The 14815-nt window shown below is 44.2% G+C and overlaps 1 protein-coding gene across 2 annotated transcripts in view; it reads left to right on the top strand.

Annotated features, from left to right (window-relative positions):
- SGSM1 (small G protein signaling modulator 1) overlaps positions 1–14815 on the top strand; it is a 1887833-nt gene that overhangs the window by 1488606 nt on the left and 384412 nt on the right. For both annotated transcript variants that reach the window (XM_069619387.1, XM_069619388.1), the window contains exon 17: positions 4809–4991. In XM_069619387.1, the coding sequence (XP_069475488.1) occupies positions 4809–4991 (183 nt within the window). The remainder of the gene's footprint in view (positions 1–4808; positions 4992–14815) is intronic.

Below are 14815 nucleotides of genomic sequence, written 5' to 3'. Positions count from 1 at the left end.
AGTAGTGAAAATCTGGACACCAAAGAAGCACTTCTTCAAGAGAGGATACCAAGATGTGCAAACTGGTGAAAGAGCGGTTGATGAATCAATCAGAGGAGGAAGTGTATAAGAGCAGCTGAATGCCTCACCCTCATCTTGCCTATATGTTGGAAACTGGAAATTGCGACATGCACAACACCAGTGATTGTGTCAGGAACTGAGATCCGTGTAGATTAGAGTACCTCCGTCCCCAAGTACCAGTCAGAGAGAAAACAGCTGACTCGCTGACCGGTTATTGTGGCCACAGGTGGCAGGAACAGCAAACTCCGGGTCCCGGGTGACTATAAGGACAAAACAGGCAATATGAGGTTAAACGAACAATGGCAGTATGTTGACAACCCAAAAGTAGGAATAGTAGAGGCACCTACCAATAGATGTCAGTTGTTTCCTCCTTGTGTCTGTGTGATGTCGTGATGGAGACAACAATGAAGCAACAGGGTTGTTACTTAAGTAAGGCAGCAATAGGACGCCACCATAAGCTAGAATGGAAAGGAAAGGATACTGAAGGGGAGTGGGATGGAGCAGGGGTGAGGCCAGACAAGGGTAATGTCCAGGTACCTGATCCAAATGCAAGAAGCCAAGAGCAATCCAAAGTCCAAAATCCGGGGTCAAGGCAGTTCAGGGTATCAATCCGAAAAACCGCCAAATCCAAGGGACAAAACCAGGGAGGAATTCCAATAGAGCAAAGCCAAGTCCGAAATCCATAAAGCAAACCAGAAGCAGGAACGAACGCAAAACGCCAAACGCTGCAGCAGAACAACAGCTGAGAAGCGTATTGTAGCGTTCCCAGCGTCTTTTTAAGCTTCCGGACTGGGTGTCATGTGAGTGTGTGAGGATGTCACGTGATTGTGTGAGTAGAATGCAAGGAGGAACATTGGACGACCCAGTGCGGCAGAGGTTGCGCGAAGGGGAAGCACATGACACTGAAGGGGAAAGGCCCCGCACACGTGACCGCCTCCTCTGCGCCACAGAGGCCATGGAGAGCTGCCTCTGGGACGCCGGCAAACGCCATGGCAACTGCCTGCGTAAACACGGCCAGCGCCGCCACCCCATCAGGGTGCGCCGCGTCCCCACGCCTGAACTGGATGGAAGGAGAGCAGAAGGTGAGTGCATGACAGGTTGTGCCTATACCACTGAGAGTCTTCAAGAAAAGGTATCCATTAAGAAAACCCAATATGATGTACCTTCCTAGAGATGATAACCTCTTGGAGGAGATCCCTGAAGGAATATGAAGATAGGAAAAAAAGGGGCTGGTGATGTCAAAAGAAATTAGCGTGATGCACTGAGAAGAATGGTCAAAGAAGAAAATGCATAGACCTTATAGAATATGATGATGAAGTAAAGAATCGAGCAAACTTCCATATGCAGAATGAAGATTTCAGGTGTAAAGAGCGCTGCAGAAAATGCAAGCCGTTTTATAACTGTACAGATGCAGTAACGCAAGTAGACTAAGTAATCATAAAGGCTAGCTATACAAAGTGAATAGACTGCAGGCAGTACCGCCATTATATAGAATTCTGAACATCGTTTTCACATATTTACCAAGCTCAGACCCATGAAGAAAGAAGGATCAGAGAGCTGTGTCGCAGTAATAAAAGCAGCTGGTGATAGAGGAAAGGCCTGAAATAGCTGTCTGGCCTAGTATCAAAGGATGGAGCGGCCAAGAACCGGTTATCTATCCTTGAAAAACAGTGAATGTGAGAAGCTGAATCAGCCCTTGTTAAGGTGCAAGAAGGAACACCATGAGTGCCAAATGTATTAATTCAAGACAATTAAATGCTGAAAAACAGGCCAAAATACGGTCTCCAGTCACATGAGTCCAGGATGGAAATTGGAGTTGGGCGTACAAACCTGAACTGCGATAGGAGTGTGCCTACACTACCTTTTATTCTCAGGAGCAGTGATACTTTGCAAGGACAAGTTCATAGACAATCTGAATGGCCGGAGGCATGAGCGATGAGAGATGTTGGGCTAATTGGGTGGGGAGACATCGTGAAGTCCACCCACTGGCACCTGGGGTACCAGCTTAAGTGCTGCTAGTGAGCTGAATGTTCCAGAAGGGTACAAGAATGGCAACCAATTGTAGAGGGACATATAATGAAGGGCCTTATAGTTTGATAGCAATGGTGTAATGTGTATCTAATAAATAATGAAGATGACTTGCACTAGGGGTGGGCATAAGTTGTCCACCTGACTATAAAGACCCAATCACAACCCGATCCCTTAACAAAAGTATACTTAGATGTTCCCAATCACAACTCCCCATAGGTTTTCTTAGTTTGCCATGTAATATGACATCATATATGATAATTTTTTAGCACTGAAGTATGTTTTTTATGCAAAATGATTGAGAGCACAATCAAACGTCTGTTGATGTCTGTTGTAACAGCCAGAGGAGACATTTTGCCAACTTCCAGAGTCAGTCTTCTTATTTTATTATTTGGTGTAGGAGTTATTCTGCATCCCCATCCTTGAATGACATGTTACTGATTAAAAGGGCCCCCCTGTGAGTTCAGTACTGTGAAGAAAAAGTAGACCAGGAGTCCAAGGATCACTCTGGAGCAGCAGAGTGAGCTCTCTAGACTCTAATGGTCTGTGATTGGCCAAAAGCAGTTGAACCATCCAGCTCTGGAGTTGAAAGATAGCTCAGCTAAGATGCCAAGAGAGAGATGTTCACGGAGGAAGAAAACAGCCAACCATGCACCGGCCCAGTAGATGAAAAGCAGAAGGGAAGCCATGAGCAGAGGAGAGGGAGAACCCAAACGTTGTCCAAGGTGGAAAGACTGTTCGGGCTGCTAAAATTGAAATGCACATTATTCAGAACACTCATAAGCCACTTTAATAGATTAAATTAATTCACAGACCGTGAGTAGGCCCCTGCGTTGATTCCAACATGATTTTTATAAACTACTTCGACTGTGTGGACATTTGCATATAGAATTGTGAAGATGTCCTTTATTAAGGAATTTAATTCATAAAAGTGTCTTATAAGTGTTCAGAAAAATGTGCATTTAAATGTTTGCACTGTGTATTGTACATTTGTTTTTTGATTTGCACTTTGATTTAGATGCACTTTAGGTGGTTTTACAGCTGCTACAGAATTGCTCAGTATGCACATTGTGTGGGAGACATGTTAGGTGATTTTATCTTTTTAAACTTGGTTTTATGTAATATCTATGTCTCACTTGACACTATGTACATAGTAGCAGGTATCTGTGTTTGTTTATGTTTGCTCTATTTGAGTACAAAATGATGTACTCTTGACTAAAGTGTTGGTGATATGTCCCCCCCCCTCAAAAGTTGTTTCTCCTTTAAAAAATGAGGTTTTACAGTGAAATATTTAAAACATTGTACTGAGTGATACACTCCAATAAGAGGTTACGTTTTTGAAAGATTGTCTAGTTTCACAGACATTGAATGTCAAACAGAAGTGATAGTACTTAGCATTGTATGCTGTTAGGTGCCCCCTTTTTGTTACCACAAAGATAGTAGATGCTGCACTCTAAAAGGCAAGCAAAAGCAACAATGTTCTTGAAAAATGATATGCACTTGGGAGAAAAAAGGGTTCAAATTGACCTAACTGGTCCATAGTGTCCATACATGCACCAGGGGGACAGTCAGCAGTCAACAGTACCTTCTTTGAAGTTCTTGGTGGTTCGGCAGCACCAAACCAGACTTCTTGACGCTGTGAGAAGATCGGGAGAGAGCAAAAGTCAGCAACGGTGGGTCCTGCTTGTTCAAATGTGTTGAACAGTTCAAGAAACATGCTCTACGCAGTTCAATGGTGAAAAACACCAGTATCCCAGACGTCTTGGCTCTCACGGTGCTTTGAGTCCCAATCCAGGGTCTCAAGGACAAGATGAGTGCTTTTCTCGTGTTCCCAAATATGGGGTAGGCTGGCACACAACTGCAAGTGTCTTCCAACACAGTGAGGTCCTGGTTGCCGCTTTGACTAACAGAGAGGCAGGTCCTGTTCCAGCAGCAGATCACCCCCAATGGTCCCTGGGGGTGGCTGTGGAACAGAGCCGGTCTCTGCCTGGGATCTGCTGCCACCTCGCAACTAGAGGACTTTAGAGAGGACTGCTCTCAGCAGGGTCCAATGAAATCTTGAGGATGGTTCAAGATGATTACAAGAAGTGGTGGTAGACCCTTTCCTTTATCAGCAAAAGTCTACAAGTGATTAGACCAAAGCTAACCTGCTTTGATGGGTCCAATCCCTGCCCTTTAAATGAAGGACTTTGCCATTATGATGTCACACTCAGAGAGCTTTGCTCCAGAGGAAGTGGAGCAGAATGTTGGCTCAAATGATATAATTGCTATCTATTACAAGTGCATACAAATACAAAAATTTGTGGTTGAAAAAAAGAAAAAGTAAACTGTCATCTAATTTATTTGTAAACACTTCGTGGTTCACTTGACCGCTTTACGGATTATGTTCACCCTTCTGTATTTATTTTAAACTAATTTCTGCTTAGGTAGGAGTTAAATCCCACCATACCTTTCATACAGTTTCTTAACGTGTACCTAGTATTACCGTTACTGGGATCCTAATTGCGCTACCAAATTCTTTCAGCACCTGGACTTTCATTTTAAAACTCAACTTTCTTATGTAGTATGCGTTGTTAAATTAGTGAATTTGATTTTTCTAGAATTCCCATTCATTAGCACTATATTGTAATTACTGCTGTGTTCTCAAATTATGTAAAAATGCACAAAAAGCCAGAGATGCTTGAGTTAAAGGTAATCTTACTTTTTATGTCCTTTTGTAGGTTGATGATCAAATTCGAGCCTGCTATGAACAAACTATGGCAGAGTGGCTAGGTTGTGAGGCCATTGTTCGACAGAGGGAGAAAGAGTCTCACGCTGCAGCCTTGTTGAAATGTTCTTCTGGAGCAAGTTTGGACAGCCATATTCAAAGGATGATGCACAGAGACTCAACTGTTAGCAATGAGGTGAGTACAGTGCCTAGTGAGTATCCTAAATTTCCATATCGTGGCATATATGTCCACATTACATGGCAGAAGTGGGGAAAGGGAGTGGGCCAAGTCTCTCCTTTTAACTTAACTTACGTAGGTTAGTGCTACACAAATGATCTGCGCTGAGCATGCTGGGTTTGTCCTGCCATTTTATTTAAACTGCATAAAGCATTTAGCAATATTACAATTCATGTCCTTAGGTATTAAACATCCCTGCATTTTATTTATTTTTATTTTATTGTGCATCTGGTTGCATCAGGTTGCAATAAATGTTACAATTGTATTATAGAACAAATGATCCAAAATATTAATTAGAGAAGTTGTGTCATTTTTATATTTTCTAAAGCTCTTTACATCACATGTCAGTCTCTGTCCCTGTGCTTCAGCTAAGCACTGAGTCGGCACTGTCATTTGGGGAGGCTGGTGGTTACAGTCATGTGTGTTCCAGTTGCTGTTTGGATGTGTTTGATTTCTCATCCATTGGGGGTACTCCTGAGCCAGTGTCATTTATTTTGCTTGCCAATTCATACAGCTTCAAACCTTGGAGTCTCTCATAGTGCACTCAGCATGGCACGTTGGTCTTGGGGTGACATCATTCCCATTGTGGTGGCCATTTTGTATCTTGGGGGTCCCATAAATAGGCATGTCTCAGCGTGCATGTCTCTGGTAGAGAGGATTCATGGCCTCTCATTCATCCCTACCAAAGAGGACCATCTGTTTTTTCATGTTGCAAAATTATCTGAGATGTTCTCTTTTGAGCTGCTTCGGGAACGGTGCTGATAGAACCGGAAAATTGCATCCTAGACATTCCTCGCCACCTGGTTCGTTCCTTGTTGGTGATACACGTTACCCCTTGTTTTTCCCTCGTCTTGTTGATTTCTGATTTTCCTTGTGTTCTCTGCGCCGCACTAGTTCCTGCTCATCTTCCTTTGGGTCATTCCTTCTCTGCTACTGCTAGATGTGTCTGTATGTTTCAAAACATGTGAATTACACTTTGAAATGTTTTCCTGCCTTCCTGTTTTTCCACATACATGTTGCTTTGCATGTGCCCCTGTCCCTTTATGAACCCGAACAGTTTGCGATAATACGAAGGACAATGTATGTGTATGTGTCCATCCTTTCACTATTAGCATCCATATAAATAGCTACAACCATTTATGCTAGGAGATGCAAAGTTTCTGATGACCCAATTGATATTCTTATTTTGGTCTGTTCATATTTTTTTCACTATTAGCTCTGCATACTATCATCCCAATGTATGAATATAGGGTTGGGTCAGAATGCAAGGATAACTAAATCCGGTGTCCAGTGTAAGGAAGGCATGGTATCAACAGAAGACCCACACAGTTCAAGGGTGTTTAATAAACGTAAATTGGGTTTGAAAAAACGCCTATCCAAACCTAAATCTAAAGATGGGAGGAAGCTACGACCATCAAATAATAATAACGCAGTCCTAATGGTGTCTTGTCAAAATAAAATGACAATCCTTACCTCTAAATACAAATAGAGTGGGAAACAATGTTATGCAAAAGAAAAGTGTTCAAGAAATGATATGTAAGGATATTCAAGCTGTTGGCTTCCCTTCCCACACGTTTAAAAAACAGAATATGGCGGCACATATCTAAGCTAATATCGAGCTTAGCACAGTCTCTGGCCTCTCTAGCACAAGGGTGTAGTTCAAGACTCCAACATCATGGCCTTCTGTGCCCAAGTCTCTTTGCTATTCAAAGTCTCTTCTTTCAGAAGGCCTGATGTACCAAACAAATAATAAAGTTCCTTTCCTTTCAGGATTTTCCTATGCATACTTTTCTCAGGTGATTTACTGTTTACCTCAGATCATCCTCCGCCGGCATCATATCCACTTTAACACAAAGTTTGTATTTTCACATATACATAATTTTCTTAGGATTTCCACATATCAAATTTCTCGGGTGACTCACAGTTCACCCTCGATTCCCCTCTGCTGGGCTCAGACCAATTTATCTATTGTAATACAAACTTGCTTTAACACAAAGCTTTCAAATGATCTTCCTCTGTCGGGCTCGGACCAATTTTAACTACTTTGCCAACAACTTTCTTTACTGTATCAACATCGAAGACTTTCAATTGTGCACAGGATTTAGCTTGACCCATTACAGGACCACTTCGATTCACAATCCTTTGCCACTCTTTCACTTTTGTCAACTCTCTGCTGGACACCTTACAGAGACCTTCGATTGAGCATGCATGTGGTGCCGGTCCACTCTGTCAAAGGTATCGTATATCTTCGTTTCAAAGTTCAATCACTCATCTGCAACTCAACTTTACTTGCGTTGGTTATCACATGCGTTTCATACAATGTTCGTCCATCACTTGCCATATAATGTTGCTGCTTGCAACCTTGGCTGCAACACAGACCGGTCTTGCATCGGTATCTCCAACTGACCAGCTGTGTTGATTTCAATGACACTGCTTTGTTGCTGGAGCCAAGGACAGTACCATGGCAGCTGGCGATTCTCCTCACCTTGATTATCGATGCAGAAGGGCCCGGGACCTCGGACACACAATTCAGGATTCCTCAGCCTGGTTTCCTGGAATTACTCTTTCTATTCTTGAGGCGTCATGAAAGTAAGTTTCTTGTCAAAAATGTCAAGGGAAATTCCCTCCTTGTGATCCACTTTGGTTTTGCTGTCTTTCTTCTTGTGTTAAACTTCCATCTTGCAACTGCTGTTTCCTCATGTGCTTCATCTCACTCCGAGTGTGCTCTCATGCTGCGCCTTTTATCCATGTGGAGAAGTGTAATGGAAGTCAGGTGTGCGTAATGGTGAGTAATTGCCTGACCCTGCCTGACCATTGTATTGTGACACATCAGGTATAAGGCTCGGGTATTAGTCCGTTTTCTGTAATGGCGGGCTGTACGTAAGAAGTTTTTGTGCTGTGAAGGGGGGGGTGAGTTCGTAAGTATCCTACCTGGTAGGATTGGGTAAAGGTGTTACAGGGAAGGGGATACTGTGCCTCACCATCCAGTGTCCCACTCGCCAAAGACCCCTCCCAAGGTGATCCTCCCATACTGGTCCACCTCCAGGAACTGGATCTAAAAGCAATGGCTGTGTCTTGTCCACCTGGATGACAGATCCCCGTAGTGGGTGAGACACCACCTGGTTTTTCACACCGAGGACTACACCTTCTACTTGGTAGCGGACCGATCCTACTCACTTATTGACCTGAACTTAATAGATGCACTAGTTGGAAAGTCAACGTTGTCTTCAGTATTAGGAAATACAGTTTTGTTGGACCATGCATATTGGAATACAATTGGAAAAAGGACTAGAAAGAAATGTCCAATCGCGTTGCTGCCTTGCCCTCGTACAAAATAAGGCAAAGCAAATCAAATCAAGAAAAAAAATATGGCAATTCCTGCGTCAACTTAGGAACTCTGTATCAAATTCGCAACAGTTTGGGACAGTTTGAAGACATTCCTTCGAGGCATGTACAAAGAAGAGGCAACTAAGAAAATAAATAAGGAAAAAGAAAATCCAGCCAAGCTAACACAGGAGGTCAGCAAAATGGAACAAATGGAAAAACAATACAGGCCTTGCTTTGAAACAGTACTAAATTAGAGCTGGCAAAATATGAACTGAATCAATACACCTCGAAGAGAACAGAGGTGACACTGTTCAAAACTAAACAAAAGTACTGGTAGGGAGGAGAAATGTCTGGCAAATTACTAGCACACAAGCTTAAAAAAATGAAAGCTCAGAAGTCTATCCTTGCCTTCTTGCCATTAGACAAGGCAAGTATGGATAAGTGAAGCAAAATAAAAGATATTTGAAGCTGCATAGGGCAAGAGAAAAAGACTCTGCAACCATATCTAACTATCTGGGCCAAATGAATTTGCCCAAAATGAAGGACCTGCCAAAAATGTCGTCAATAGAAAAATAGTGGAAGGACGGCTAATAACTGCCATCAAGATGCTCAAAACTGGTAAATCAACATGTCCTGAGGGTTTTTACGCCCTCATTTTACTAGGTCAATTATGATATACTAACACCTCTGTTAATGGAGGTGTTCAATGAAGCCTTGGAGATCCAAAGTTTCCCACAGACAATTAAGGAGATCGAGATTATTCTAATTCTCAAGCTAGGGATGAAGGCTCTTGAAAACAGCAATTAAAGGCCCATTTCCCTAATAATGTAGTATTTTTTTAGGGAAATGGAAGATGACACTATTGCAACAACATTGATGGCATTCCATAAACAATACTACAGAATAGAAGAATAGAACCAGTGTGTATAATGGTGTGCTATGCTTTGAAAATGTGAGAATACTTATTGAAAATATCGAGGAATCCTGTCAAAAGAAATCTCTTGGCTGAAAGAGAAAAAGGTGAATTAAGAGTGTTTAACATTACAGCTTTAAAAGCAGTACAGCATCAGAAATCTCATGAAACATAAACCTAATCACTATATCAATAATACAGAAACAGTGATCAACTTAATTTACACTGCTTACTTATTTTTGCTTTTAGAACACGCAAATATATCCCAGGATGACAACACTTGGTGGGATGAAATGAAAGAATACTACCCTTTGGCCCTCATTCCGAGTTTGGAGGTAAGTACCGTACATTACCGGCATGGCGCAAATAGCATGTCCGAGCTGGCAATAGACCGCTAAAAGCGCACTATTATGAGTTTGCGGGCACAAGCTTTGCGCCATGCCAGTAATGAACGTAACGGCATGCCGCAAAAATGCCTGAAAATCCCCCTACCGGCATGAACCGCACAGTAGCGAACACTACCACCATAGAGCAACGCGGCATTAGCAGTGACTGTAAATAGTGGTCACCGTTATTTACGGTCAGCGTTAAAATGCGGAACCGGAAATAGCGTCATCGCACAGGAACTGGAAGGAGCACGGCAGTCATCTTTAAAAACACAATCCATTGTCATCTTCACCAGACAGGACCCCTGGCACACTGTTGACCTACCGGAAAGTTACCACTACTACCAAGGAATGCCCAAAGCGCCAAAGAAGGGAGCTGCCCGCCTCCGAAAGGAGTGGTTCAGCCCAGATGAGCTGCAAATGCTTGTGGATACCCTCCAGAGCATGCTGGAACTGTTTTCAGCAACGACATGCGGAGGGTGGTGGTGCCTAAATAAAAAAGACATCTGGGCACCAGTGGCCCAGAAGGTGAGTGCTGTGGGCAACACCCCCCACACCACAAAGGATTGCCGCAAAAGGTGGGACGACCTGCGAATAGAAACCAGTCCTTGGAGACTGGAGGAGGCCCAAGTTTGCATATGAAACTCATGCCGTGGGAGGAGACATGTGCGGCCATGATAGGCTCCAAATCCATTGAAGGGGTCGGAGAAATGGAGTGTGGTGCAACGTCATCCGCCGATGGAGGTGAGTGTCCAAAGTCAATACTGCCAACGCCAATGTTATGAAAGTCACTGCTAAGGTCTGGCCAAGGAGTCACGGCATGGTCGCCCACACCCCCTCCCCTGTAAATCATGCCGAAGCAAGTGAGAACCAAGCTAGTGCCAGGTGCAAGGCCATAACGTATATGACACATACCACACAAAGTGGCCCATTCCATCAGGCACACAGGGCAGTTGATGTAAACAGTGTGCATGTTAGACAGCACAGTACCCGGCCAACATGAGTGACACCGACATGTGCATGCATTTACCACCCAAGTATTGAATGATGTGCCGTTCCCTACCCAAATGCCGATAACCCACAAGTATCTGAATGTGCTATTGTAGCCATGTATAAATGCTGGCTCTGAAATCATCACTCATGCCGTCCCTCTCTTCCACCCCCCCAGGCAGTGAGCATGACAGTGAGGAGCAGGAGAGCAACTGTCCCAGCACTTCAGGGGCCAAGGCAGGGGCCGCCGTCTCCCAGCGAGGAAGACAACACCTGGACGTACACCACCAGCTCCAGTAAGGCCCGTGGAGGGTGCACCATCCCCACCCCATCCTCCACCCCTCCCTGCACTGGCTGCAGACACATGCCCAGTGCCACAGTCTAAGGTGTCGAGTGTGGCTGGGGAGGTGGCAGCCACGGCCCCCCTCAAAGTTGCAGACAGCCCCAATTCCATCTGTGGAGCGACTGAGGACGACACAGTTGAAGTCGTGCACACCCCTGAAACCTACTCTAACCCCCAGGTATCCTTTAGTGACTTAGGTGAGACTGACACACTTGAGCAATCTGGCCAAGGACCAACACAGGGACATGCCAGTCCTGTGCCCAGTTCCCTTGAGGAACGCCGGCAGGACATGTCCGCCCGATCCCCAGCAGGGCCACTACCTCATCCGCCGATGCACAGCGGGCTAACCAGCTCACAGCCCTGATCACAGATTTTGTGCAGGAGTATCGGCAGGCCAGGGAGGAGTGACATGATGAATTGAGGGCACTGGGCCAGGTGATAATGGACAGCACCAACCGGCATCGTTTTTCCCTTAACTCCAACCTAGGAATGACCCCTGTTCTTAATAAAGTCTTGTTTTTTAGAAAACACTAGCAATGAAAATCATCATTTCATGGCAGGCATGGAGGCAGCCTTGCCTTTTTGCAAGTTCAAGGCCTCTGCATGCATGTGAAAAAGCATGCCCCACTCAAGTATAACGTGGAGCAGGACAAGGAACTCTGACGCAAATAATGCCCTCCAGCATTTCATCTGTGTTCAAGGCCTTAGATGCCATAACACCCCAGACCAGGTAGATTGGGCTGGTTTATCGACAAGCTAATACACCCAAATCAAGTGGGGTTCATGAACAGGAATGGAAATGCAAAGCCAAGGCAATTCCTCAACATTTTGTACCACACCAAAGACAGGCTTAAGCATCTCTTGGTGGTGATCATCGACACAGAAAAGGCATTTTACAATGTCCAGTAGGACTACATGTTTGCCTTCCTGGTATGAATTAACATGGTTGAAATGTTCTCCAAGAATGTTAAAGCTATGTATGTGAGGGCAGCTACAAGGGTTGTTACAAGTAGAGTCATGTCTAAAAGCATCTCACTAGCTAAAGGCATGAAACAGTGCTGGCCACTATTGCCTGCCCTTTTCAACATTGCCCTGGAACCATTGGCAATTTCCATAACACAATCTGTAAGAATGAATATGCTGTGTTCTTGCTAGAGTGGGAACCGAAGGAAATAATGTACCCAGGGATCTTGTTCCCTAGAAAAAGTGTATCAACCTCCTGTATAACCTGAAAAAACTGAAAATCAATCTAGAAGTTGATATTGGAAGATGGTCCAAGTTACAAATAAGAACATGGGCTGGAATAAACACTATCAAAATGAACGTCCGTCCTCAACATCTTTGTTGGTCTCCGCATTCTGGTGAAACGAGAGGCGTATAGAGGATTGGAGCATATCCTCGGGAGCTTTTTATGGTCAGGGGGAGTAGAGCTCTGCTATTCCTGGAAAAGATTAAATGTCCCCCAGCTAAAGGGGAAAAGCCCACTTTTGCCACATTTGTTTTCCCAAAAGGCTGCCTTACCATACGGTGGTCTGTCAGGAATCAGCGTGTGTGTGAATTTGTACATGCAACAGCAGACCCAGAAGTGGTGGTGGTTTTAACAAGGTAAGGAGTGGGACAGGGGATGAGGTGTCTAAGGTCCCAACTTACATGTCCTGCGGGAGTTGGTGATTAACCCTCTAACCTCAACAGAGCTGTCCCATCTAGGGATTTTGTAACCAACTTCAGACTTGAAGTGAACTGAACCCTTTAATGTTACCCTACTCAGTCTAATACCAAACTTTACCTGGTTGCCTACTCTTAGAGCTGGAAGGAAGATTCAGCTAAACTCAAAGCTGTACAACTTAACTACTTGTGTTCAAATTGCTTTTCCTATGAGTCTCTTTTTCTTCTTTTAGCACTGGTGAGAGTGTTCTACTTAGTTCAGTTTTGTGCTGAGCACACCACTTAGTAAAAAACCTCTAGTGCCATCTGAGCACCCACATGCTCGCAAAAGAAAAGTTCACTGCACTCCTGTACTATTGAACTATTTACATTAGGCTTGAAATTAATTTCTCATAACACTGCACTCCCTGCTCTATCCTTTGAACTATCTTTGTGTCACTGTGCTCCCGCGCTGCTTCCTTAGTCAAAATTCAACGCGCACCACTTATAATTGACTAGAAATGTATCTGTGCGTCCTCCTGTAGTCAAAGATGCACTGTGAGAAACCTGAGGGTATTCCCACTCATATTCCCTATGGGTCCTCTCTGCAGGTGGCCAGGGAAAGGCCATTGTTCTTGCATCCCAACCCTGGGCATGGACAAGCGCGGGAGGATCACCTGGGTGGGGGGGTCTGTGGGGACTGCGAGTGGGATGCCCTTGGAAGAGACATGGAATCACCCTTTCCCTAGGAATGACCAGCCCAACCCCTCCCCCGTCTTCACTGGGTATTATAAACCAACTCCCCTGACTTCCACTTGTAAAACTACAAAAAGTACTTAGACGAGGAAGAGGCAACCGGAAGTAATGAGGACTAATTGCTTGTATCACTCTAGTACTGGGACGAGGAAGAGACCTGCTGAGAGCACTAAAGGTCAGCCATGTCCCCTTATGCCAGTCAGATAGCACAATGAGCTGAACGCCTGTTTCTGACATCTGTGTGCAGCCTGCTGATGCAGGTTGGAATACAGGCGGGGCCAGCGCAACCTTTCATCCTTCCCAGGTCAATAAATTGAGTACCACACAATACCAAGCTGTGGGATAATAATATCAACTGTTATCTCAGTGCTCAGATGCCTGCAGGCTTGTAGCGCTATATAAAACTAGATATTATTATTATTATTATATGGTCAGGCAGAGTTCATTGTAAACTCACACTTGCAGCCTGGTAAGGTGCTGCAGGTGTATAAAAAGCTCCATGAAATGAGAGTGAGAGAGGAAGCAGTGACCGTAGCAGACGTGGTAAAATTACAGCAGCAGCAGAGAGGCCAAGAGACACAGTGGGGAGCTGCCCGTGTGGAGCACACCTATGGTTCTGTGAAGAGCGGCCCGGGAGCTGGGGCTCTGTGGAACCGAGCAAGCTTTGAAAGGGGAGCCTCTTCAGAAGGTTGCCCCTTTTTCTATTCTATTGCTCAAAGTACTTGTTCTGCTGGGACCAGAAGCCAACCGAGGGGAGTACCTCAGTGGCAGGAGATGGAGCCCAGAGGCAACGATCAGAAGCTCGGGAGAACTGCGCTGCAGGAACTCACATTGAAGCAACTAGTGAGTTTCTAAGTGAACAGAAACCCGGTATGCGAGTAATTGATCTTATGCGCAAGGTTATTTTGTGTAGGAGTAGTCGCGTGAAGGAAGACACGTTGTCGAAGTTCTCCGATTCCAATCCTTTCAAACCAGGAACAAACAAGACTTGCTAATCCTTAACCAAGAGAGGATTCTTTGTTACGGAGTGGTCGCATACATATGAAATCATGTTGCCAAAAGTCTGCGTGCACGGAATATTTGAAGCCAAACTAAAAAGGCATATTACAACAAAGTGAATTGAAAATAACAACAGTGATTTACACGGAAACCTTCAAACATTATTGAATGCCAAACTGAAAATAAAGCTTAACAAATATATTTCCACATTTTGAATAACGCACTGAGTGAATGAAACTTAAATTGCAAGCAGCGTTCACCGTTCATCTACATTGAAACTACAACTCTAAGAATGAATAGAACTTTAATAAAGCCTGACAATCCACTATGTACTATAATTTAAAATTAATGGAACTTTGGAGGCGAACTTTAAACAGTTTATTAAAACGAACTGCCATTTTCAACCAAGGCATTTCTTTTGTGC

The sequence above is a fragment of the Ambystoma mexicanum genome, chromosome 10, assembly GCF_040938575.1.
Source record: "Ambystoma mexicanum isolate Mex_15411 chromosome 10, UKY_AmexF1_1, whole genome shotgun sequence".
Classification (NCBI taxonomy): Eukaryota; Metazoa; Chordata; class Amphibia; order Caudata; family Ambystomatidae; genus Ambystoma; species Ambystoma mexicanum.
Note: the sequence above shows the minus strand (reverse complement) of the source record. Positions and strands in the feature narration are given on the sequence as shown.